General features: G+C 39.4%; 5 protein-coding genes across 5 annotated transcripts in view; 3 read left to right on the forward strand and 2 right to left on the reverse strand.

Moving 5' to 3' along the window:
- The window catches only part of LOC135473288 (uncharacterized), a 6277-nt gene extending 2182 nt beyond the window's left edge, over nucleotides 1–4095 (forward strand). Inside the window, 2 exon segments of the mRNA XM_064753135.1 lie at nucleotides 411–598; nucleotides 1139–4095. Coding sequence (XP_064609205.1) covers nucleotides 411–598; nucleotides 1139–2743 — 1793 coding nt within the window. The 3' untranslated portion in view covers nucleotides 2744–4095.
- Nucleotides 4096–5410: 1315 nt separating this feature from the next.
- Nucleotides 5411–12080, reverse strand: LOC135473744 (endonuclease 8-like 1). Its single transcript, XM_064753622.1, has 8 exons — nucleotides 11589–12080; nucleotides 10640–10759; nucleotides 9721–9872; nucleotides 8691–8846; nucleotides 8041–8147; nucleotides 7265–7541; nucleotides 6488–6549; nucleotides 5411–5625 (listed from the first exon to the last, which is right to left on the reverse strand). Exons 1-8 carry the CDS (start codon nucleotides 12041–12043, stop codon nucleotides 5581–5583), a joined length of 1374 nt encoding a protein of 457 aa, XP_064609692.1. The 5' UTR covers nucleotides 12044–12080; the 3' UTR covers nucleotides 5411–5580.
- A 93-nt stretch (nucleotides 12081–12173) lies between these two features.
- LOC135473989 (MKRN2 opposite strand protein-like) lies at nucleotides 12174–15402 on the forward strand. The gene is made up of 5 exons (XM_064753964.1): nucleotides 12174–12306; nucleotides 13247–13634; nucleotides 13873–13922; nucleotides 14320–14485; nucleotides 15109–15402. The coding sequence occupies exons 2-5, from the start codon at nucleotides 13426–13428 to the stop codon at nucleotides 15317–15319; spliced, it is 636 nt and encodes a 211-aa protein (XP_064610034.1). The 5' UTR covers nucleotides 12174–12306; nucleotides 13247–13425; the 3' UTR covers nucleotides 15320–15402.
- A 1595-nt stretch (nucleotides 15403–16997) lies between these two features.
- On the reverse strand, nucleotides 16998–18661 carry LOC135473839 (putative elongation factor Tu-like protein). Its single transcript, XM_064753751.1, has one exon. It carries the CDS (start codon nucleotides 18525–18527, stop codon nucleotides 17241–17243), a length of 1287 nt encoding a protein of 428 aa, XP_064609821.1. The 5' UTR covers nucleotides 18528–18661; the 3' UTR covers nucleotides 16998–17240.
- Nucleotides 18662–18958: 297 nt separating this feature from the next.
- LOC135472674 (uncharacterized) lies at nucleotides 18959–26978 on the forward strand. The gene is made up of 10 exons (XM_064752287.1): nucleotides 18959–20202; nucleotides 20678–20737; nucleotides 21064–21116; nucleotides 21744–21888; nucleotides 22311–22877; nucleotides 23263–23374; nucleotides 23624–23756; nucleotides 24814–24928; nucleotides 25867–25976; nucleotides 26666–26978. The coding sequence occupies exons 1-10, from the start codon at nucleotides 19279–19281 to the stop codon at nucleotides 26775–26777; spliced, it is 2331 nt and encodes a 776-aa protein (XP_064608357.1). The 5' UTR covers nucleotides 18959–19278; the 3' UTR covers nucleotides 26778–26978.
- Nucleotides 26979–27188: the final 210 nt, after the last annotated feature.

The following is a 27188-nucleotide window of genomic DNA, read 5'->3' on the forward strand; positions in this document are numbered from 1 at the left end:
AAGCATGTTGAGCAGATAGCTCTGTTTTTCAACATTATTACTCTCTACTCTACTCTACTCTAAATATGTGTTGGTTAACCTCTCATCTCTGTCAGTCCATCACTCGGTTACAAATCAGTTTTATGGACTTCTTTTCAAAATGGTTCATCATATTGAATTGCAACTTGGCATATGGTTTCACCATAACAAGTCATGATCAAGTTTCAGGCCATTTTGTTTTAACAAAAGTTTGGCCGGTTTTGTCCTGTTGTGGATTTTGAAATGACTGTTTAGTGTATTACATGGACAGCTCAAACCAGTTATGCTTGCTGTATTTGTAATTATGTACCTGTAGAAGTACATTTTTTTATTTCACTCAAGCATTTCTTGATTAGTACCTGTTACATTCAAACGCTTTACTTCCTTTTCAGAAGCAATTGATGCCATTATAACCTTCAGTGAAACAGCCCTTGAGTTACTGAAACGGAGGAAGGTGAAAAGAGATGCTTTGTTTCGGTACCTGGCAGACAGGAATGTCCCAGTTAATCCTGCAGCAGAAAAACACCAGCTGATTAGAAAGATCCTCATATTATGGGGTAGTCATTTTAATGATGCAGAGGTATGTTGAGCAGGTTAAAACCCAACCAATCTTTGCCTCTAGAATCTTTGTAATCCTGATACGATATAAATATCTAATAAGATAACAGACAGTTTCGCACCTGATCAGTCAATAAAAAAAAATTTAAAAAAAAAAGAAAAGATCTCCAGTCAACAGTCCAGTCACACTGAAATCTTAATATGACCCTCTGTCTCATTCTAGAACATGACATACATAAGAAATACTAGATCTGACTGTCGTTAGATTGAAAACTGAAGCACTGGCTCCTAATTATTAAATGCGTATTCAAGTTGAATGCATTTTTAGTAAAGTTTTATATAATGCTGAGAGCCTCACAAAACTTGTGACTCAGTCAGTCTTCTCTCTAACCCATCACATGTCACTGCTGGTTGGGTGCTAAAATAGAATATTTCATGGTAGGTGAATGAGTTATTCTTTCAAATGTTACTCTTATCATTAGAGTTTATAAAAAGAAATGTTTTTCGTGTATATTTGATGATTGTGAAGAATCATTTATCGATCTGTTCTTGTGTTTAATAGATTGAGGAGACGGTCAGTGTGGAGTCTGTTTTTAACAGGCGTATGTTGCTACCAGGTAATGGACAGGAAATAGCGAGATCTACTGACTTAACCCCTCAGGGTTCAGTTGTTGAGCTCAGTTGCCGCCGGAGATACCACAGGACCATTAGGTATCCTTCAAATACAGTATGGCCAGAACATACCAACCATAGCGTGAACGTGGTCAACGCAGTGCAGAATGCGACGGCGCAATTTTCCAATACACCATCGACAGCTTCTGATAATAGCATCACTACCCAAATCCTAGGTGGAGGGAATCGCAACAGTCAAAGAGACAACAGTAGTGTTCGCCACTCCACTAACACAGTACAGTCTGTGACAGCTCGTACTTCCCAAACCAGATCAACTGCCTCTGAAATTATTGGCACTGCCCAGAGCTCACATGCAGAGAATCGCAACAGTAGAAGAGACAACAGTAGTGTTCGCCACTCCACGAACACAGTACAGACTGTTACAGCTCATGCTTCCAAAAGCCAATCAACTGCTTCTGTAAAAGTCATCACTGCCCAGAGCTCACATGCAGGGGATCGCAACAGTAGAAGAGACAACAGTAGTGTTCGCCACTCCACGAACACAGTACAGTCTGTGACAGCTCGTACTTCCCAAACCAGATCAACTGCTTCTGAAAATATTGGCACTGCCCAGAGCTCACATGCAGGGAATCACAACAGTAGAAGAGACAACAGTAGTGTTCGCCACCCCACAAACACAGTACAGTCTGTGACAGCTCATAGTTCCCAAACCCGATCAACTGCTTCTGAAAATATTGGCACTGCCCAGAGTGCTCCTCTAGGGGATCGTAACAACCAAAAAGACAACAGGAGCATTCGTAACTCTAGGGACACACAACGTCCTTGCTCAGAACGAACTGCTTCAGAGAATGTTGTTCCACATCAGAGCGCAAGAGACCGCTCACCTCTTCATGAGCTTAGCAGTCAGAGAGGCTCCCAGGGAGAGTACAGGAGCATTCTTCACTCCACAGACACAGTGCAGCTTCCCACAGAGTCTACTTGCCTAGTCACCAAGCCAGATGCTGCAGAAAACGCTGTGGCTCACCAAAGCCAACCCGATAAAAACTTTGAACTTGGCAAGGAATTTGTTAAGTGGTATTACAAAATTTTGAATTCTTACAATCCCTCACTTCAGAGTACTCCTGACGGGGAGTTCGGGCCACAGCACTTCTGGTCAGATTGCCGGCTGAAAATGCAGAGTGTTGTTCAAGGGGAGGTAAATGTGGAGAACTTTGAGGGCTGCGGTATTGTGGCGAACAGATGCCTGGCATTGGTGAAAGAGGAACGTCTGCTGTTCAATCCCAATATAGACATGGACGGTATCAAAGTGAAAACGGAGCCCCATGGACTGGTGCTAGTGTTGACCTGTGGTACTCTCCACAGGGTTAATGACTGCCTCGGCGTGTTTGAGCAGCTCTTCGGACTAATCAGTGACCCAGCTATGGACAATAACTGGAAAGTTAAAATGTCAACGTTGACAATGAAAAGCTCCCAGCACCCGACAATGCCAAAGCTTGGTAATGGTGAGCAGCTGTTGGCCATTCAACCCCCATAAAACAAGACAGAAAAATATATATCTCCAGTACATGGCCAGTCTCTAATAGGAATTTTGTGATAATAATAGATCATGTTATGTATCCAATTACTATGTCAAAATCTCTGTTACTGTTTTGTTATCTAATATGTGTTAATAATCGGTATTTGTTTACCATGGAACTCTCATGAGAATCATACGATTTTGCAAGTAAGGGTTAATTGCTGTACTCTTGAGGCGGATGTGCTTGTCAGTTGCTGGAAGTGATGTCAGAAGATAAATTGTCCAGAATTACCAAATGCATTTCTTTGTTAGAATGCGTTGGTAGGTAGGTGTCAAAACAAAAAAATTGTATCAAGATACAACTGTTACAACTATCATGGCTCTCGTGAAATTTTTGTGGATGTCAAAATACGATTAGGTGACACCAAATGAAACTTTTGTTTTGTGGGCAGAATGAGGTGCTAGTCATGGGCTGGTAAAGTACTATAGATGCTAGTCATGGGCTGGTAAAGTACTATAGATGCTAGTCATGGGCTGGTAAAGTACTGTAGGTGCAAGTCATGGGCTGGTAAACTACTGTAGGTGTGAGTCATGGTCTCTTAAACTACTGTATGTGCTAGTCATGGGCTCGTAAACTACTGTATTTGCAAGTAATGTGCTGGTAAAGTACCTTAGGTGATTGTCATGGGCTGGTAATCTACTGTGGATTTCTCCCATGCCCGTTTAGGGCTGGTCCCTCAGAGTGATGTTATTACAAACACTTTTGACCAATGCGGTTGCTGTGAATTCAAGTCCAGCTCATGCTGGCTTCCTCTCCGGCCATAAGTGGGAAGGTCTGCCAGCAACCTGCGGATGGTCGTGGGTTTCCCACGGGCCTGGTTTCCACCCACCATAATGCTGGCCGCCGTCATATAAGTGAAATATTCTTGAGTACGGCGTAAAACACCAATCAAATAAATAAATAAATAAACACTTTTGTGCCAGTGTGATAGGGTTCATGATTTTGAGCAAGGTAAACAAAACATAAGCTGCACAAGGATGCGTGCTTTAATTAGTCCTGCACCTCTAAGAAAGTGGTCATTTAGATGTACCATAAGTTCACAGTCAAGGAAACTAATCTCCGCTAGTGCCAAATATTGTTTTAAAAGGTATTGAATTTCTGTTATATGGCATTGTCTATGCATGTAAATATTGTTAATGTCAGTCACCATTGAGGTTCTTGTGGATAAATGCTTTAACTTTACCATTAAAAAATAATTTCAAAAGAATTTTACCATTAAAAAAAAAAGGTTCACAAATTTTGTTCATGTGTATTGAAGATGCTTTAGTAATACTGAAGATTACCTTAGGGATCATGAAGCGATTTTAAACTGGAGTTCACTGAATTTCAAATCCCATTAAAAATTGTTGTTTCTCAAGTTACAGTGTCAAAATTTTGCTTGACATCATAAATTTCGCGTTAGTTACTGTAAAACCAATTTCAGGTAAAATAACAGAAACTAACATATACAGTTTAATGATTGAAGTTTTGACCAAAGTCCTAGATCGCTTTGTGATTCTGGGGCCTGTTTCCATCACCCATAAACCTGATCGCCGTCATTAGCGAAATTCAGTCAAATAAACAAATAAAATATTTGGTTTGGTCGTGCCTTTGTCAAGAGGTTTGTTTGGTATCTGGCAAAGGGGCAGTCATTCACTCCAGCCTTCTCCTCCCGTTACCCTGACCACCATTGTGCAAGTGAGGCATAGTGTAAAAACACCCATCTCCACACCTCACCCAGGTCTCCAACACTACCACCACCCCCGTCTCCTGATGTCTCATTCATATCTCTTGTTGTACATGTTCTTTGAGAGGTCTGTAAGCAACCTGCGAATGGTCTTGGTTTGCCTGTCCACTATGTTTGCATTGTCCAGTATCAAGCTCCTGTTCATGAAGTTGGTGCTCCCATGACTTGACTCATGGGACTGCACACCTCTGCACCAGCTAAATGTGCAAATTCCTCAACTTCAGACAAAGGGACCGCAAACTACATTTATGCCGTTCATGTCAATTGTAAAGCATCATTTTAAAAAGCTCTGGTGCTACATCCCAATTTCAATCGCCACCAATTTTTCTGCATTTGCTCAAGGCTGTGTAAAAATTTTCATCCAAATCCTTGCATTTCTGCTTTCATAAAACTGCAGATGAAGTAAACACTGGCAAAGACATCACCTCCTTGGCAGAGGTAGGGTTGGGTCCTCCGACCAGTCATGCCTTCAAAATGGCATTTTTGTACTTTCCTGTAAAACCCAGTGTGCACTAAAATTTGCTCTTTGGTTCAGTTACTTTCCTAAGCTCCTAAGCTGGTGTAATCCTTCAATCCACTCCGAAACAGGAAGTATGGAAGCAGATTTTCTTAACATGATCTTATGGGCCACAAAATTTTATCAAAATCAAATCATACTGGAAGCAATTATAGCATGAGAAGCAATGTTTGACAGACACATTGACAGATCCCAAATTAATATCCCTCATTTTTGATCTCAAGGTATGGCATAAAATAAAAACATCAACAACCACTTATTTTTCAGTTTTAAAAAAAGATGTATTCTTTTTATAGTGTCACAAAATTGACAACATTTGCATATACCCTTAATAAAATTCATGAGGAGACATAAAATATTATTCCTTACTTCAAGACTACATGTCCACATATCCACTTGACTTTTTTTTCCTGAAAGATAGTTTATATAGAAAAGCTACTTATCCCTTGAGAATCTCTGACTGGTAAACAGTGTACAAACAACATAAACACATTGTGTGATCTGTGACAATCCTCAATGATGAGCTGATGATGACAAGGATAAGTCTGTATCTACGGGGATACCTTTTGCTTAACACAGATGATCTGCCCATAGACCTACAAAACATACAAAATGATACAAAACAGGAAGAATTTTATGAAAGTCATGGAGCTACATGTAGGCATCACAAATTTGTTTCCTATTTGAGCTCTGCCAACTGCTGCCAACTGCAATGAGCTAGCCAAGCCGTTCAGGGGATGTTACTGGATGCAAAATTCTTTATTATTCATCAGCAATCTAGCTCAGAAGTATGTGATATGCGAACATATTTCACTATATGGATGTATACTGATGACAACGATTGCATCCGAAAAGGCGTTGGCAAACAAATCCGGTCACTTAAGATGGTCGACTGTAACCTTGCTAAGGCCATCCTTAAAGAAAAACTTGTTGGGAATAACCTGACTGCATGATAAAAAATAAGACAGCACAGTAAGGAATTTCTTTTTATTCTGGCTACGAAATATGATACAAATAAAAAAAAAAACTTTCAGCAAAACCCTAATAAAAACTTTAAAGAGTAGCACCCCCAGCACCCCTCTAAACTCCACCCCCCCCCCCCTGCCCCCACCACCATTATTTTACGGGATTGGGTAATACAAATACCATTAGATCATATTTTAAATGATGGCCTAAGAGGTACATCATAATGTATCTGTTCTCCAGTGAAAATCTGACAGTTTTGACCTTGACTTATAACATAACGTCATGCTCCTGTTATGCCAAACTGCCTTTGTTAACACCATTGAAACCAGTCGCATAATATCCAGCTTCACACTTTTCAGTTTTGTTGGGTATGTACTCTCCGATCGTTGCTAGAACCAATTCCTGCAGATCTTGTGGTTGGTCCAGGTTAACATCGTCATAATCCAAAGAAAACAGCTAACAACTTCTCTGTGAGAGCTATGATACGCTAACCTGTTGCGATTTCACACGAGCAGAGCGTCTCGTGACTCGCGGCGAGCCAGGTGTTCCAGTACCTATTAGGAGAGATGGAAATAATTTGTATATTTTGAGAAGAAAATTGGTCCATCCGCTTGTCCCTTTGAAGGTCATAAAATATAATGTTTCCAAACAGAAACCTCTCTTGTAATATAATTTGTAAATTTAGTACATTTAATGGCACCATAACCGGTGGTTTTAAACCCACATTCAACATTTGATGTATTTTGGTCATATTAGCAGTACGAGTAATTTCCTCACTGCAGGCCTTCCATGTGCTGCCTCACTGGAAGAGTCAACAACATGCAGAAAATGTAAGATATGTACAGCACTCAGTACCGAGTGTGTCCACCATTAGCATCACAAAGTGCATGAACTGTAATTACCGACCATTATATCTTCATGCAGCCACAGCTCCTGTATTATTACCTTACAGTGTGAAAATCTGGTGGAAATTGAAGCCACAATTGATAATGAAAACTCCCCCTAATCGCTGAGTTAACACATCATAAAATACTGAAAAAAAAAAAAAATACAAACTGCTTTGTGCATTTATATTCTTGTTGAGTATGCAAAGTTCTTGCAGCATTTCATCAACTGCATTTACCATGGGGGAGTATGTTTCCACTACGTGTTGTCCTGGATATCCCACATGCACATTGCGACTGCTTTTTAAGAAGGGCCAAGTACACTGGTCATGCCCACTGAATGCGTGCCATTCAACACACTATCTTGTCTATAGTGTAAACTTACTCTTAGACAGACGTTTGGCAGGAACCCTCGGTGTCAGCTTAACTTGAGGAGTTTTCAGTTGTCTGTTACTCCGAGCTACTTTTGGCGTCCTTGGTTCTTTTAATTTTGAGCGATTCTGTTTTTGACTGAACTGCGGCAAGTTGCCATTTTCCTTGACTTCATTCAGTTTCCCCCTGGTAAGGCGTCCCTTCACACTACCCACTGCTTTCCGAGACTTTCTTGTGGTGGTCTTCGGTTTGACGTCTGATGATGGGCTTTTGATTGTAGCTCTTCCTCTCTTCAATCAAAAAAAATAAACACATTACCTCAGTATGTGTCACATTAGGAAGTGAAATATTCTTGAGTATAGAATCACATAATAGTCAAATAAATATATATTTGATTTGGATTAGATCGTTGCTTGATGTAAGTGTACTGGCAGAGGAATATGTTCAACCTTGGCTGTGATTGCTAACCTTTGATCACGAGGTCACAAGTTCAAATCCAGTTTATGCTGGCTTGATTGCTACTTTTCGTCTGCCATCTCTGGAGGCATGCTATGGTTTCTTCACTTCCATGCAAGTGAAATACGTTCAAGTTCACCGTCAAAATAAAACTGAGATAAAATAGCTAAATAAATTTTAAAAATACGTTAGAACTGCTTGACCACCAAAAATCTGTCTACTCCTCAGCCTATCTCCCATTAATTTGTGTAATAGTCAACAGGCAATTCAATGCCAGTAATAAGTAAACTGAATTCGCTGTTTTTTTTTTTTGTTTTTTTTTTTGTTCTTTACCTTTTTCTTAGGTCTTGAGACAACAGCATCCTCAAACACTGCATCAGTTTCATCTTTCGCAGCTTTGACCTTCTTCGTTTTTGTTTTTATCCCTCGGGATTTCGAGTCTAAAATGAAATGAAAGAGTTCAGCATCTGTGCATTCTGTCAAAAATGAACTCTAAAAATATATCAAAGAGCAGTTCCACTGACCACATCCTGTCCAGAAGAGTCCATATATAAAGTTTCACAGAATTTGGGAGGCAAGTTGTGCATGCAGTAAAGAAAATGAAGTTAAATAAAGGGACACAACTCAGTAAAAACTTCCTGACATCTAGCTGCAGCTAGGGGTTGAACACAGCCTCATTAGTCAAGGGCCTAACGATGTTCACAGTGAAGGCTTCACATGCACATTGAGTGGTTTTTGTTAATACATACCTAGAATGAAATTTTTCTCACCATGAAATTTAATTCTCATGATGATGGCAAAATAAAGTGCCAAATTACTGAGTCAAAATGAGCCACTCCTTTCTCGAGGTTACACTACCATACTATGTTAAACTAATCAGCAAAGCACAAGGTTTTTGTTTTCACCTAACTGTCTAAAAATCAGGCAAATTTTCTTGATGGTGGCATAAAATAAATCTGCATAATTCTATATCAATCACTGACCTTTGGGTTTCAAAGGTCCAGCCTCTCCACAAAACCAGATGGTCCTTCCATTGTGGTCAACCATGTTCTTCATATCAGTGTTGTAGTAACATCGTAACCACATGGTGAAGTCAGTCAAGTCCCCAGTACCTGTGTCAGGATCATAGCCTGTACCATCTAAAACAAAAATTTTGGATCCTCCACAAACACACCCTTCATGATACAGTTAATAACAGACAATGACATCAGGACTGGTGTTGATGATCAAAATACACACTTTTCAAGTTTCAAGCGTTTAAGTGAAGCAGCTGAAACAAATTTATCAGAACCTCCAGATACACCCATCACGACAGCGAATAAACGACAACAATGTCAGGCTTGGTGCAGACGATCAAAGTACACAGGATCATCCTGTCACAAGGGAAGATGTTCTTCAAACACAATGTTGGCATGAAAAAAAAACACACAATATATCACAAAAATAAACATAAATGTAAATGTTGAAAAGAGATGCGACTCGTTTTCTGTCCGCTTGTGGTGAGGTGGTAGAAACTAAACGTGAAAACATTTCTACAGTGGTTCTGTAAATGTAGTTCTAATACTAAAAAGTTTACAGACAGAGGGACAGACCAGACCATACCGTAATAAAACTCATAAGAGGGGTGTACGTAAAAAACAGCACTGAACCATGAAGTTGGCTAGTCTTGTTAAGCCGGGCATCTTAATAAACAGATTACATTTTATTTATTTATTTATTCGGTTGGCAATTTACTCTATTATATGAGAGAATCAGTGCTTAAATACAAATCTTGTTGCTTTGTGCACATTATGTGCATGTATATTTATGTCTGTATGTATGCTTGTGGTTTTACATCATATTTCACAATTTTTCAGTCATATAACGATGAAACACCAATTATGCGCATTATGAAAATGGCCCCACATTTTAGACACTTTGCTGCTAGATGCCCTCAGACTCAGACAAGTCTGTAACCAGTGGTATCTGACATAGCACATTACATATTACATGTAATTAAACTACTAAACTTACCCAAATTCACAACTTCCAAAGGAACTAAATTACAAAGCTGGAGAAAATCTGCTCCTTCAGATTTCACTTTGACCTTTTTCTCTTCGTCTGGATTGTCAGTCACAAGCTTTTCCAGAACTGACTCAGCACTCACAAAAGGTGGAATTCCCAGCCTGAAAAGACACATCACACATTTGCTAATGCACACATAATCGTTTAACAACAGGAACTCGTATTCAGTATACTGTATAGTAAGGATAGAGATGCTGTTAAGAAAGATACAAGTACTTGTCTGTGGTGAAATTTGTCCAGTCATTCACAAGTTTTGAAGAGCTCAAAATAAACATGATGACCTCAAATTAAGGTCAAGCCATCACAAAAATAACTATCACAGAAATATTCATAATTTCATACTCATAAATGATTAACAAGTGTTCTAATATATTTCATTTCATTTAAACACACTGGACGAACTCAATTTTTGACAAGGTCAACACACGGAAGAGTTCACATATCAAACATTTTGATTTCTGTTTGATGATATGCGACTACAAATGAATCATACATGCATGTATGGCTGAGACACTACTTTGTCCTACAGTAGTGCTTTTTTTGCTGCAAACTTTGCCTTCAATTTCTGTGGTTATGAGTTCAAATCTTCTTTCTGATGGTTCCGCTATAGTCTTGTGCAGATAGGTTTATCATGTGTGTGAAGAAAGGCAATACTTTCTGAAATGCTTCCACTATTTTTGCATTCTAAAAAATCAACAATTATCCAGTTTATATAAACTTGAAATCGAACGTAAAATTTACATGTAACATATTGACCCAACAGGCTACCATACCATAAAAACCAAGCCATCAAGGACATGCCCCTCTCCTTTCCTCTTTTAAAACACCTATATTTAACAGACAAATAAAAATCTTTTTGACTTCATACCTGTATAGAATCTCTGCCCTGAGGTAGTTGCCAATTCCATTGAAGTAGGCCTGATTCAACATCACTTCACAGATAGGTTTTTTAAACACCGAGCTGTGCACATTCTTTAAAACATGATTCCTGAAATGAATAGTACATATACAAGTAATTGATACATGTACATGAATGTACCTGCTGTGGGGCACTACCATGGTCCAGAGCAGACCATGACTCAGGAGACTCTCACCAATGCCATCACTGTGAGTACGTGCAATTCATGCTGGCTTCCTACAACAGGAAGATTTGTCAGCAACCTGCAGATGGTTGTGGGCCTGATTTACTCCAAGCGTAATACTGACTGATGTAGTACGAATGAAATATTGGCAGGCAATTTGGAGCAATAAATACATTGTTAATATTGTTTTGCAATGGTGTATTGTAAGCCAAATCACCATTTCAAAAGTCTTGAAAGTTCAGGTTTCGATGACATAGGATGGGCACTCATAAACTATAGTGGCTGAAAGACATAATTTCTTCATAACTGCCATTGAGCTGACAGCTCCAATTATAGCATCTATGTGAAATCGTGTGATTAACTCCATTCACCTGCGAGAGCCCTAAACCATATCTCACCGACGTACAAACCTGCACAAAGTCTCAAGCCTCTTGAAATGCTGATCCGGCCTATTATACATGTACGTATATTACGTGTATGTAACTGGCCTAGTTCAATTAAATTAAACGTTGTGGACTTCTTAATTTCTGATTTTGTTGAAAATAGACCTCAAGCAGCTAGCTCAAGACCTCGGTCTGAGGGTGGCTTATATAGAGTGATACGCGGGGACTGCTAGCCAGCCTTGATCTACGCCTAATCTCATATTAAAAGATCACAGCCTAGATCCTTGGCTATCAAGCACCCAATCGGCCAGCCCTTCATGCAGGGTGTAGGCATTGCAGTTTGTTAAATTACCTGAATTCTGTATATTCCTGAATTACACACGGTCCTCTCCCTGTGGACCAATTCCCATCCACCTCCCATCTACCGAATCGTCGATAGTCCACAAAACTGAGAACCATGTTGTCTTTTGCGGTGAAGAAATTTAAATGGGCATGTTTGGGTTTTTCATCACATTTGGTGAAAGTGAATTTCCCTGACATACCAAACCGAAAGAGTATATCCATACATTTAGGTTTTGTTTCAACATTAAGTTTCGATTTGTCATCACGGTTCTCCCATTCTGTCAGAGTTAATTTGACCTCTTTTCCTCTGGACTGTGCCGAAATTACATAACTACGTGCATCCCAGTCGACGTCGGGATTTTTTGTGCTGACAGCGGATTTTTCAACCTTTCCATTGAAGATGTACTTCCGACCGATGTCAGTAACAAATCTGCTTGCTAGATGAAGTTCCGGTCCTTCTGGCATCGTGTTTACAACTGAGGTTTACTTCTGACGAACTCCACACTTTTCGCGCGCGAAGAGAAGAACCTAACTAAACTCACATGGCACACTGTACCAAAAATCTACCTCCTATTACAGAAGAGCGTGCATCATTTGATGCGTTTCAGTTCATTCAACAGCAAATAAATTACAGGCGGCATGATTATGAGGATTAATTGAAATTGAAACCTGTTAGCCTGTAAACCATTGACAGTTATGCCACCTTCTTAAAAAGTGAATTGCATGCTGTAAGTGTTATTCCAAGGATTCAATTTCTCGTTTAAGAGTCGTTCAGGTGGTTGTAGTTGTTGTTAACGGTTAAGCCTTAGGTATGCAGTCTTATGCCAGCGTGATTGACAACACTGGACTGGCCTTGCATTTAATTTAAAACAACCTGATTATTCGAAAAATCGCTGTTCTGTGTAGTTGTGATCGCATGGGATCTAAGTTAAATCATTGTTAATCAACTATTTCTTTCTGAGTTTTTTCAATGCGGTTGCTGTGAGTTCAAGTCCAGCTCATGCTGGCTTCCTCTCCGGCCGTACGTGGGAAGGTATTCCAGCAACCTGCGGATGGTCGTGGGTTTCCCCCAGGCTCTGCCTGGTTTCCTCCCAACATAATGCTGGCCGCCGTCGTATTAGTGAAATATTCTTGAGTACGGCGTAAAACACCAATCAAATAAATAAATAAATCTGAGTATTTTTCTTCCCTGTGATACATAGCTGTCTTAATTTAGTGAGGCAGCATGAAGCGTCCTTTTCTAGTACAATTTCTAGGGCCAAGAACTTTGGCATTAGCATTATGCTACACCCTGCTATGCATTACAAGACACCATCATAACAAGATCGAAGAAACTATTGAAAGCCATGTTCAACCTCAAACACTGAAGTTGTACTTGTAGGGAAGCACATATATCTTCTCAAAAGTAATCTTGTTGGAAGATCTAGGGAAAGAGTCGAGAATTTTATAGTTGTTTAAATTATTCAACATGGACCTGGTGGGATGCAGTTGTGTCCCAGATGCATGTTTTGATACAAGTATGTGTATATACTTGATACATACTGGTACTCTTTTGTTTTCCCTCGGGGCCCTGCTCGGTTTCCTCTCGCTATGATGTTGACTGCTGTCGTATATATAAGTGAAATATATAACACCAGTCAAATAAATAAATTCTGTTGTTTGTTTCAGTGCACATTATCAAGACTCGCCCTCACCTGCCAGTGAGCCTAGATATGGATTGACGCTATAAACCCAAGTCAAGGATTTCAAACCCTCATTGTTCCTGTAGATGGTATGGAGTGAGCTACCAAGCTGTATTTGGTAACTGTATGGATACTTGTAACAAAGGGATGGACATTTAACCCCAGATGACTTCTACAGTACTTTGTTTCCAGCATTGTGATCGGTCCACAAACATTCTTTGTTTCCAAGTGCCAGCAAAATGTCCACTGTGTGGCGCTTCCACAGAGACCACAGAGAGTCGCATCCCGCCTTTTGTCATCGAGTCTCCTTTAACAAATGCAATGTCCCACCCATTCTCGATCATTGTGAAACCAACCTGTCAACAGTTTTTACAGTGAGTTCACGTTCATAAAATGTTAAGTTGTGTTGTTATTCACATGTTTAAATGAATGTTTATATAAATTCACCTATACCAAAAGACATACATGCATGTCAAATTTGGGGAAGGGGGGGGATGGATCAGTATTAAAACCTGCTGTCATCTTTATACAGGATAATGCATACCAAGAGTATTCATGCATAACACATTTTCTTATATATATTTTATGATGAATGTATCTTCTTTTTAACAGAGGTTATAAAGATGGAGATAATCTTCATATTGGAGTGACAACCTCGAACGGTATGTGAAGAATGGATATTAATGGTACATATTGCATCAAACACTGTGAAGAAATGATCTTGGAATACAAATTGCTGTCTGTCATGTATGGGATTCTAGTTTGTGCAGTCATGCCATTTTTTATTTCCCAGTGTACTACTGCAATTTTGCAGCAGTAACTTAGACACAAACCCATTGACAAACTTGAGAATAATTTGTAATTGGGGAAACTGCTTGGTTTATCAAATGTAAAAAGTTCAAGAAAGACGCATGTAATGATTAAATATAAGATGAATGTCCTACCTTTGCATATGTTCATACAAGATCTTCCATGAGAACAATTAATAAGTTGCAACGGCAGTTAAACTATATGTATGATTTCTGCCAGTTGTAAAGCAGGTGTCCATTATCATTGTAGGACATGTCTACGAATATGATGAAGATGGAGTTTGCAGCTCATCAGAAGAGTGGAAATCCTGTCTGGCAGTGTCAGTTCTGTACTCGCAGAGTTATGGTTCTTGGAGGAGTCAGTGGGATGACCAGCTGCTAGAATTTGCCAACAGACCAGACTGGAGCTCAGAGAGGTATTACTCCTTGTAAGCTCAATTCCAGGGCTGTACATGTTTATTTTATTTATTTATTTGATCGGTGTTTTATGCCGTACTCATGAATACTTATATGACGGCTGCCAGCATTATGGTGGGAGGAAAACGGGCATAGCCCGGGGTAACGCACGACCATGTACGGCATGTTTATTTTAACACAAAAATATAATTGTGTATAACTGTATTATGAAGGTGCAAAAGTGTGTAAGATATACATCCTTTCCTTGTACTTGGGAGCCTCTCACCAAAGTGGTGGCTGCGAGTTCTCCGGTTATACTTGGGAAGGTCTGGCAGCAACCTGCAGATGGCCGTGAGTTTCTCTTGGATTTTGGCTGGTTTCTGCGCTAAAACAAATATTTTTAAGTACGGTGTAAAACACCAATTAGATAAATAAATCATTTCCTCATTTATTTGTTCTCAAGATATGAAATACCGCTGCTTACCAGGAATTTACAGTCACTATGTAATACAAAATAAGAGCACAAGTTCTAATGAAACATAATATAGCAGGTAATTTGGTCAAACATTCGGTAAATTGGTTACATTTTTGTCTCTGTATTAAAGAGATTTTTTAACCCTTTGTGTTTTCTGGTCTCTTACAGGTATGACGAGTCCACTCATAACTGTTTTGACTTTGTGTTAGGCTTTCTGCGCACATTACCACTAGGGTTGTCTCCCTTGAATGTAAGCAGCAAGGCTGAGCTATGCCAAGAACTGGTGAAATCACACACTGTTAAGCTGGGCAAATATATCACCATTTACAAAAAGATAGAGGACTATGGATACGTGTGTATGCCTGCCAACAGTGATTGACATGTTCTGGTACATCAGGTGATCATTCAGTTTAAAATGGCAATAATTGTTCTGCAGGATACTGCTACACCATGTGATTGTTCCACTGGATTCAATAGAAGCTGCATGCTGCTTTGGTAAGTTCTGTGTAAAATCAATGCATAGTGTTGCACCACTCAAACCAACTATCTGGCTTATTGATCCCTACACTGAACTTAAACTCAGTTTTCCTAAACTTCCTGCAAAGTATGGCCATCGATAGACGAATCACGAGTAATACTTAAGAGTGGCCCTACAAGTGACAAAGATCTCGGAGTGGAATTTAGGAGCTGGTAGTTGTATTTAAGGAGTAAACCATTGCTCAAGGATAACAACAAACTGGACACGTTTTCATTTCTATTCAACTGTCTGTCTTGGAGCCGGGGGTACAGAACATCATATGGGCTGCCTGTATATGCAATGAATAGGCCATGCTGGCCAAGATGGTTCAGGTGCTTGCTCACGACGACTATTAGGCCTTTGACCCGTGAGGTCACATGTTCAAATCCTGTTCTCTCTTTTTCATCTGCAGCCTTAAGTTAGGAAGTATGTCAAGTATGTGTGGTTTTCATTGGGCACTCTCATTTCCTCCACCCAGAAACCTCACTTCTGTCATGTAAGTGAAACATTCTTGAAAATAGCTTAAACACCATTAAGTCAATACAGCAAGTATGGATAATTAATCTATTTTATTTGTGTTTCACGCAGTACTCAAGAATATTTCACTTATACAACAGCGGAGAGCATTATGGTGGGAGGAAACCGAGCAGAGCCCAAGGGAAACCCACAACCATCCGCAGGTTAGGATGGGTAACGATCCAGAACAATGAACCGAATCAGCATTTCAGGAGCCTCATAAACTAACGCAACTAAAAGATGAGGTTTGACGGTAATAGATAAGGTTGCCATGGAGTTATGATATGACAATGGACTATATATATATGTTCAATCTACCAATGACTGCAACCTTGTGATGTATTTCCCAAACCTGCATGAACTCTCGGAACTCTTGAAATCATTATTATACACGAAATGTGAGAGATCATCAAACCTCAAAATTACATTCTAGAAAGAAACCAAATGGAAAAGACAACCCTAGAGCACTGTACATAGCTCAGGGATTTTAATAATTTTCTACTCATCTGCTATTCTCATTTGTGATGTCATGCTCCTCATTATGCATTTCCACCATTGTACTTTGTAACTCTGGTCTATGCATCCTTGCAACTCAGCCAATACAGTCTTGCTCAGGAGGTCTGTTATTTTGGTTTGTGAATTAATAATAGAACAGATTCCAGAGTTATAAACAAATGTAACTTGCTGTTGTAGAGAACATTTGAAACAGTTTGTTTAAAATATATAAAAGAATACCAGCAGCACTGAGATGAGTATAACCCCTAAGGGGAATTTTCATCACAAGTGGACAAAGGTGTCCACCTCAGTCCCAAAATTTATGTCGGGAACTGCCGGGAGTTATAGTCCTGATATGAAATCATATCTATCTATATAATATATATAAGGAAAACAGCTACTTTGTTACCATGACAACTGTGGAAATGGACAAATGTAAGTCGTAACACACCGTCATCTGTGTATGTATATATCCATCAACAAAACTGTACTCAGATTACTATTGGAGTTATGTTGGAAAACAGATGGACAAAATCGCTATATAACATAATATACCTAATGGTGAGGGTGTATAAAAATCTGCAAAACAGATTTACTTGACTATGTTTTATTTTATTCTGTTTTCTAAGGGCTTTCAATTCATGATAATTAGCTGGACAACATGCATTTATACACAGTGTCACTTATACACGTGACTGAGACAAGGTCTGAAAAATCTTCATGCAAATAAAGGGAACTTGTCAAAGTCCTAAGTAACCAGTGTTCTTTAAGACTACCTGGCTCCTCTTTTTTTCTGTACTAGCCAAGCATTTCCTTCCACGCGATACGTTTGCGGACGACTGTAGTTAAAACCTACAATCTCCTCATTTGTTTTAGGTAACAGTTTTGTAACGATTCCAGTAATGGCCGTGATCTGATTTTCACGGATTGTAAACCTTTGACCAGGCATAACCAACATTGGCTTTCTGAGTAAAATGTTTGTAGTAGTCGTATCACCAGGCATCAACATGCTCTTATCAGACGGCAACTTCAAGCAGCAAGCAATATTCCAGGTGTTGCAGAAAATCATCTGAATGTAATTGTCTGTCAGGGGTTTGCTACGACCACCCTCTGACTTAGTCAAGATATAGATCTTCGCCTGGAAACAGTCGGTTTGTTTAAAAGAGCCCGGTGGTACAACAAACATGCCCCTGAGTACCATTTCCATTTTAACATTCCTCAACAAAGCACCCAGGTTGTCTCCTGCTTGACAGCTATTCACAGATTTCTTAAAGACCTGGAGATCAGCTATAAATGTCCGAATTTCATTTCCAAATCCAAGAAGACTCGCCTCTGCTCCTTTGGTTATGCTTCCCTGAAGAAGGGTGCCAATAGCCACAGTCCCCCTGCCAGGTACGTTAAGCAGAGATTTCACCGGCAAAATGAAAGGCCCAGATACATTCCTCGTGGGAGTAGGCACGAAGCTGTCCACAGCCTTCATAAGTCTGAGTATGGATGGCTTGCCAATGTCGCTCTCATCCCCATTTAATGCTTTCAGTGCAGATCCATATATAACAGGCACCGCATCTCCATCAAAACCATACTCTGTCAACAAGTCCCTTACTTCCAGTTCTACTAATTCCAACAGCTCCTTGTCTGCGACATCGGCTTTGTTAATATAGACCACAATATGGTCAACACCTATTTGTTTTGCTAGGAGCACATGTTCCCTTGTCTGCGGCATAGTGCCATCAGTTGCAGCTACCACGAGAATTGCCCCTTCCATTTGAGAAGTTCCTGTAATCATATTTTTAACATAGTCAATGTGTCCAGGGCAATCAGTGTGGGCGTAATGTCGAAATTCAGTCTCATAATGGACGTATGTAGAATTTATTGTAATTCCTCTTGCCTTCTCTTGAGGAGCTTTATCAATCTGGTCATAAGACACAAACTTAGTGCCGCCACTGCCTTGCTCTGCCAAGACTTTAGTTATAGCCGCTGTAAGAGTTGTCTTCCCATGATCTACATGACCAATCGTACCCATATTACAGTGCGGCTTGCTTTCCTCACATGTTGACATGTACCTTGCGTGATTGCACTTGAAGTAACTTAATTCCCTTCTACACCTTTTTACATATGACACTCGCGGAATCTCAATTTTGGCATTGCTAAGTGTCCGCAACGCATGCGGCGCACACCTCACTTTCAACCACGTGAATGCCATCTTGGTGACGGACTATTTACAGAAAATATTAATGCGTTCTTCTTGGTCAATTGAGGACTGGAGATTCTGCTAAACAAATATGCACAGTGGTACTGATACTAAGTGTATGAATATTTAACATTTACTACACCTAACATACCCTGTTTTCACTAAAATCAAATTTTAGCACGTCTGATTTTTATAGCGCATTCTTATGAGGTGTTGTGAGGCACTTCCGGTGATTTCACCACAGGTACGCACAGGTCGTAATCGTGCCCTATCTCCAGTTTGACATTGCACAACGGTTTGCAAAGTCTGTCCGTCATAAATACTGCGGGTGACAGCTTGAAACAGCGAGCGTAGATAAGACTCCAAAGCAGCACATTAGCTGTGAAAGGAAGAGCTGTTAGTGGCTTCGGGAAGTGTCGGTGTAGCAACAGTCATTGTTACTGTGAGTCTGACATCTGTCCTGTGACTGAAAACAACCCTGTCGAAGTTGAGGAGCGTTGTCAAAGACCAACGTCCTTTGAAGACACTGTCGGGTAAATCTAGCTCTTTGTGCGTCTGTGAGCTAGCAGCCATTCTTGCTCAGTCAGCCTCAGCTGCGTCAGGTGGGGATTTCACTGTTATGTTAGCAGAAGAAAACCTTTCAAGCGAGAGTTCACACAAGAGGGAAAAGCTTAAACCGAACATTTGTCGTTTCTTTAGTTCTAAAGCCGGTTGTAGATTTGGTGATAAGTGCAAATTCAAGCATGAAGTGTTAAAGGAAGTTACTGTGTTGTCATCCCAGAAGGCTTTACAAAGCTCTGATTTTGATGAGTTATCTGTCAGTCATCATGAAGAATTAAATCAGTCTACATCAGCGACAGCTCCTTCTAAATCTTTAACTTCCACACTAGCAGAAGTTGGGGCTGAGACATCAGAGTCAGAAGTCAAACATAAAGAAGATGATCTTGTGGAATCTGACACCAATATTGATTTGAAGGTCTGCGATCACTTCCTGAAAAAAGGATGGTGCCGCTTTGGTAAGCGCTGTAGATTTGCTCATCCAAAGAGAGAGAGGCAGAGAAAAACATCTCTTAAACCAGATGGTGATTACAATGAGGAACGAGGTGTAAGTGAAAACCCAGATAATGACCTGGAAGAATGTGCAGCAGCAAAAGGTGAGATTAAGACAGTACAAGTTCAGAAGCCTCGTAACCGTAAACAACTTTGCAGGTTTTACCTGAATGGCAACTGCAGGTATGGAGATCGGTGCAAGTTTTCTCATGATTCTAGAAAGGAGGAGGCCGATTATCAGCTCAAAGATGGTCAGGTTAACAAGGACACATCGTCAGTCCAAAGTGTTAAAGCTGAAACCAAGGCACCTTCTAATCCGCCACGGCTGGCCAAAAAGCGAGGTGACCTGACTTCAGAGGATATACAACATCTGAGGAAAACAGAATGTGACCAGCTGAAGAAGCGGTTTCCCACGGGGAAGCTTCAGATCATGTCTGAGTCAGAAGATATTAATTGCTACCAGGTTGACATCATGCCAACAGACCCCGACTGGGTATGTACTGACTTTGTATCATCTGTTGTAGAACATAAGGTATAGGAGGAATTGAGCAGATAGTTTGTAATTGGTGACACAACAGAGTTATTGCATGTGACTTGCAGAACAAAAGTTGGCCAGTTTTGAGTGCTGTTAACATGGGCTGGAAAAGCTACAGTACTCAAATGTATAAGGCTACCAAATATGTGCCTAGGGGTATCCTGTTAAATGTTCTTTCTATCTAAAGACGTGTTAAAAAATCACCCAACATGCCCATTGCTCAACTTCCCAACTGTATTATAATTCTGGATGTACATGTAATTAAACGTGAACAGTCATCATGTGAGATATTATAATGTGAATGCTCTGTTTTGGGTTTTGAAGACAAAATTCTTTGCCGTTATCATTAATTAACACCGATACATTTAACATATGGTTATACATACAAGCATCTGTCTACTGTAATACCAACAATTGTAATTTTACATTTCAGCCATTTGACATCAAGACATTCTGCCTGAAGATTGAGTTTCCTGCTCAGTATCCATTGCAAGTAAGGATGCTTTCCCAGCTAATTAATATGTGATGTTGTATTACATGTGTTTTTGAAAGCCGTCATGAAGGTAACATATAAATTATAATGTTTATCTGAGATTTTGCTGACTTTCGTTGACTTTTACATTTTAGCTTTACATGATAGGGCGTGGAGAATGTGTTTATGGAACATTTTTGGTCATTTTGGTATTTTGGGGTTTAAGCGAAACAACTAACAGTTTGACTTTTTTCGTCTCTGTCCATATTTTCTGCTTATCATACCCAGACATAGTCTCATTAACTGTGCATACAGGCATCAGTTCATGGACATTATTGTCGTTGCAGATGTTCTCTGTCGAGTCACCAGATGATAATATGTTACCGACAATTGTCCGACAGTAAGTTCTATCTAAGTTGTAAATACACATATTACTGATAAGGCTGTTCATAAAAAGTGCTAACCTTCTAATGGGAGACTCCAAGACGAGCTATACGGAAGGTCAAAATAACAGAACTCATTGTTTTCTTCTGTGACGCTTCAGTGCATGTACTTCATACATGTTTTATGAGCACACATACATTTGCACCGATAATTGTGATGTAATAAAGGAAAGAACAAATGAGCTTGCAGCTCTGGACTGGCTTTATACAGACGGGAAGGGCTTTTAAGAGTTCCCCATTGGAAGATCAGCCATGGTTGGGGATTTCCCAAGGGTTTCCTCCCACCATAATGTTGGCTGTTCTCGTATAAGGAAAATATTCTTTAGTAGGGCATTAAAAACTTAACAGACAAATTCATGTTGATTCGTTTGTCACCATGCACAAGTCCAAATGCTTGCAAAAGCAAGTGATATTTGTTGCGTCAGAGACCTGCAAAGCTAGGAGCTTTAACAAGATTTTATGTTTAGAGTAAGAGTTTAGGACCCTAAACAATAAAAGAAATAGGCCAGTAGAATAGTCTCAAAGAGATCTCTGTTTACTGCTTTATATTGTTTTAATGTGCCTTTTTCTTCTGCCTCTTTCAGTTACATGGAAAAGAGAATAGCAAACTGGTTAGAAGAGAAGCAAGCTAAACTTGTGGAAGCAGATAAAGTGGAACTGGTGTTTCGGCCTTTTTTGCGATGGTTTGATCGCACCCTTGAAGACATCGTCACAGAAGGCTTGCGTCGGGTAAGACATTTTTACTATGTTTATAAAAAAGATATATGTAAGTAGAATATGTCAGTATTTAAAAGAATTGGTAATCTGGACTCAAAGTTTTAATAAGGTATATGAAGGGTCAAGTTTTTCTTTGATGTGACATTTTGTGGATCCTAGCTCTTAACTGTTGACATCAGACCTTTGATTGGAGCATGTACTGGTTCCTTGCTGGTTTAAGAGATTTGTCAGATATGATCATAACTGACAGGGTGTGTTGGTTTCACTCAGCTTGTACATTGCTTACAATTTTGCATTCACCAAAGCCTGACAGTTCTCAAATAAGTCAAAAGGTGAGTCTTTGTGCAGTGTACATGTACATCATTGCTGCTTGTGGTAAGTTAATTTAAAGTATTTAAGTGTTTGAGACTGTTTTATGTTCGGTTTGTCCTTAGTATCAGAGAGACTTGGCTGCCAGAGCTGCTGGGTTTGAGTTCATCCCAGCTAAGCCTGTGTCTGAGAGAAGTCAGATGGAGGATGACATCCCAGAGCCTGAGAAAGATGGTGAAGATGATGAGGAGACAACTGAGGAAGATGAAGGGGAGGGTGATACTGATCTTGGAACATACTCTGGCTCCGAATCAGGAGAGGAGCCAGACCGCACTGCATCCAGCAACAACTATGCGGACGTGGAGAGGAAAGGAACGGAAGTTCTGCTGCGAAGCCTACAACTGAAGGAGAATGCTGCCACTCTGCTTCTGGACAAACTCGCCATTATCATCCAGTGCGAAAGATGTAAAACCAATACAGAGTTCAAAACTCCGGGCGGACGTCTGAATCTCATCCCTTGTGCCAAGTGTTACAATGAGCAGAGAGTGTTGTTTCGTCCTGCCCTGACACATCATTTCTCAGCTGTGGTGGGTTACCTGGACATGGCTAACTGTCTGCCTCATGACCTCATCCTACAGGACTGTGTGGGAGTGGTCAGCTGTTTAAACTGCTCCAGAAACATGAAATTAGAGGTAATGACCTAGGATCAGATCTCCTGTTAGCCTGATTTTTTCTCTTCCCTGATTTTGCCCACCTGTATCACCTGAAACTATAGAATAATCCACTATTTGGCGATTTAAAAAGATCACTTTGTGTAAGCTTTTTACTTTAAAACATTGATCTTTGCTGGTATTTGCTTTCCATTGAACACTTTAGGATTTCCAGATAAATGCGTTGATGTTTCTGATTCAGTGATTTTAGTCCAATGAAAGCTTTGCACATGATGATAAATTGTACCTGTAAGAATCCAATGCAAAGTATGGCCAAGTATGATCTGAGGGTCCAAGTATTGAAACTGAATCTCTGTGTAAAGTAATGTAGTGTGGACGTAAAGAGTTGCTGATTGATTGCTTTCAGGGCTTAGTGCCTGGCCAAGTAAAACAGATGTGGTGCCAGAGATGCCACAAGAAGCTGGTCATAGCAACAGAATCTGTTCGATTCCAACAGCTCCAACCTTCAGAATTAACAGGTGAGTTTTGATGAAGATATTCTCTTCTTCATATGTTTATCTAACCATGGAAGGGAGAAGATAGAGTAAAGAGTAAAACAAGCATATGCTGCAGCTGAATTACTGTGGAAATTTTGATATCCAAAAGTTATATGAGAAGGTTTAAATAAGAACCAAAAACATACAAGAGTCCAGAACTTTTTTTAAACATACACTTGATATACATGTAGTATGACAAACAATCCATTGAGACCTTTGTTTGATTTCCAGTGGAGTTACCTGCTCATCAAATCCAGGTGAGCAAACAGCGAAAAGTTGGGCGTGATCCTGCCATACAGGAGGGGAAGCCACTTCCTGCAGAGGGTACCTGTAAGCATTACAAGAAAAGCTTTCGTTGGCTCAGGTGAGAGTACAGACACACTGCAGTCCACTTGCATAAAGCCCTCAACATTTTGAGCAAGTAACTGCTAGGACAGCGTAATGCACAAAGTGGTGGTTGCCATAGTAGTTACGTGTAAATAACGCTAAGAGGGCTTCATTCAAGCAGGCTTAGGAACTTGGGTATCAAAGCCAAGGAAGAAAACCATAATCCCTCTCCCATTTTTTTTTTTTTTTGAGTTTTTTGTTTGTAGTGCCAAATTTCTTACCAAATTTTTTTACCAAATTTCTTAAAGGAGGAGACCATCTTTATATAGTACCCATCATCTGAAAGGCCATTCCATGCATATTCTTGATTTTTTAGATTTCTTTATTACAGCAAGTAGAATGCAAAACTCAAACTGGTTAGCCTTTAGTGAACAGACTGAAGCACAGTAACATCACATATTCTTTTTAGCATTTATACATGCTAAACTTGTAACTGGTATACTTCCACAATAAGTATAAATGTAGTGCTACATGAGTATCCATGGTGAAGACAGAAAGATATATATATATATATATATATATATATATATATATATATATATATTATATATATATATATTTAAGTCCACTGAAGAACCTCTATCTTTATAAGTTAGCATTTTATTCACTGAAAAAAAATGTCAACGTAATAGATGAAAACCATATTTGGAATCATCAAAGAATCTTTCAGGTGGTGCATACTTAACTTAAAAGTATGCTCTTTTAAACATAAAAGTCCATCTTAGTTGTCCAAGGATCTCTTCATATAGAGTAGCACATTTGTATCAGTGACATTATAATATCTCAGAATTCGTTGTATGTATCATAATGACGACAGATGTTTAGGAACTCTGAAACAGTTTGAATTGTTAAAGAGGTAGTGCTATTCCGTATCTCAGATAAAAAACAGGTTTTCACAGAATTGTCCGCCACAATATAGCCGTCACTGAAATATTGCTAATGTGGCATAACACCATAATCTTTCATTTATTCATTCATAGAATTAATATAGAGATTGTTGTCCTAAAGTGTGGTGTTTGCCCTTGATTGTCCAGGTTTCCATGCTGCGGAAAGTGTTACCCCTGCGATATCTGTCATGACGATAAAGAGGGGGATCACGAGATGAAGTTCGCAAGCCGCATGATATGTGGGTTCTGCTGTAAGGAGCAGGTATGTGGTGAGATCAGTGTGTAACTATAAACTTTTCCTAGATGACCAGAATATTATTTTTGGTGCTGAAACTTGAAAATTTTCTAGTAGAATATCATCCCATGTTCTAAGCAAACCTCAAAACACCTTTCTAAAATCAACAAAGCTCTCAGAATTGGAAAAATGGGCAAGTTCATAGGTAAGGTATAAGATCACGTTTTGTACTCGTGTTGTATGAAGTTACATTTATGAGCATACAGATCTTACTGGTACTATATTGTTTATTACTATAACTGGTACTATATTATTCTATTATTATATATTATATTAATATTATACTAACATATATTATTACTAATATTATTGTATTATTCCAAAACAGTGGAACATATTCTACGTAAACGAGCCAGAGCCCTTAATACTGAATATCTTCAGTTAGATGAACAGTTGATCAATAATAGTGAGACATGTTCATCTGAATAAGGGAGTGATATACAAACAGGTTTTAGTCGTTGTCTAATTCAGTCAGATGTAGGGAAGCTGACTAGTCAGAATGGACACCATCTAGATTCATGCAGAATGCGTAGACGGTATATTGGTGTGTTTTGACAATTGCAGTGACACATTGTGAACAGGCTAACTGTATTTTTATTGATTCACGTTAATACAGTTGTAATTACGAGAAATATCAACGTGAACTGGAATATGCTGTACCTCCTTTTTCTGATTTCTTTGCCAAGTCTTTTCATCTCTGTATTGTAGAGGTACTCCTGACACAGTTGTATTAGTCCCTGAAATGGTTGTATTTATCCCTGACACAATTGTATTAATCCCTGAAATGGTTGTATTAATCCCTGAAATGGTTGTATTAATCCCTGACACAGTACTGTTAATCCCAAACACAGTTGTATTAATCCCTGGAATGGTTGTATTTATCTCTGCAATTGCTGTATTTTCAGCCATACACAGTGGAGAAACCATGTGTTCTATGTGGATCCCACCTGACAAAGATGCATTCATCTCACTGGGAAGGGGGACGTGGTTGCCGAGATAAGATCCGCATGAGCAGGTAATGGTTGCCAGGAGCTCAGCCTACATAGCAATAGAAAACACATGTACTGGTGTACAACCTCTACATGTGAAATCAGATGTGATCAGGGGGTTAGCCAGAAATATAAGAGAGACTGTCCAAACATCTCTTTTTGAGGCCATTTTGATGTAGCAAGGTGTCCAAATTTTATTTTGTCCTGTCTCTACCATATTAAAGTGCTGAAAACAGGGCGTCCAAATAGCACCAGTTTTCTGTAGCTGACTAACCCCATGAACGTGATGTAAAATACATTGTGAATTAGGCTTGGCCTTTGATTGCCAAGTAGTGTAGAAATGAATATTCAAATTTAGACTGTTTAAACTTTGCAAAAATTCAGACAGTCTGGTGTTTAACTTTAGCCAGTACTTCCTGTACAGCTGATCAAGAATGTGGCAAGATGCACTGGTAATTTAAAACAAACATGGATGCAAGTTGTATTCAGAGCACTGCTTAAAATATTGAAAGTATACACAAAAAAAACATGTGTATAGCAAAATCCAGAATCTCTTAGAACTAGACTGATTTTTTAAAATTCCGATCCTCACATATGAAAAGAGGAAGAGAGAGAAAAAAATGACACGTTTTTAAATTGTGCAAAGCATAACAAGACAGTATGGGTTACATGATGTCTACAGATTTATAGTTTTGATATCTTTGATATTTTTCAGAAATGATGTACACAAGTATTCGAGTATGAGCAAGACTGTGTCGAAGAAAGCCCAAGAGAAGCAGGATTCCAAAAAGTCTGGCAAGAAAACAACAAAGCTCCGACATGCCTGACCTGCAGGGTAAACCTGCAACACCCACCCAAAAGTTCAACAGCATGGGGTGAATCAAAGATAAATGTAGTTCAGAACCTTTAAATGTTTCATATACTGTGACTTAGACGGAGAAAGTCACCTGAGTGGTCATGGACCACAAGTAGGTAGTGAGCTTGATCATAGCAAGCATGCTTTTTTGTAAACAACTACCCTACTTCCTCAACCAGAACAACTTTCAGTGCAATTTATGCACATTTTTGATTTCATTTTGGAGACAAAACTGCACTGGTTGGATTAGCCAGTTTCAGGGCTTCACAGAAAGTGCAATTTTACCAGTCTACACCCATTATATTTCCTTCAGAATATGCATGAATAAATACCTTGCAAACTTTCGAAAAACGTTGATGAATTACAGTACATGTTAAAGTGT

The sequence above is a fragment of the Liolophura sinensis genome, chromosome 8, assembly GCF_032854445.1.
Source record: "Liolophura sinensis isolate JHLJ2023 chromosome 8, CUHK_Ljap_v2, whole genome shotgun sequence".
Classification (NCBI taxonomy): Eukaryota; Metazoa; Mollusca; class Polyplacophora; order Chitonida; family Chitonidae; genus Liolophura; species Liolophura sinensis.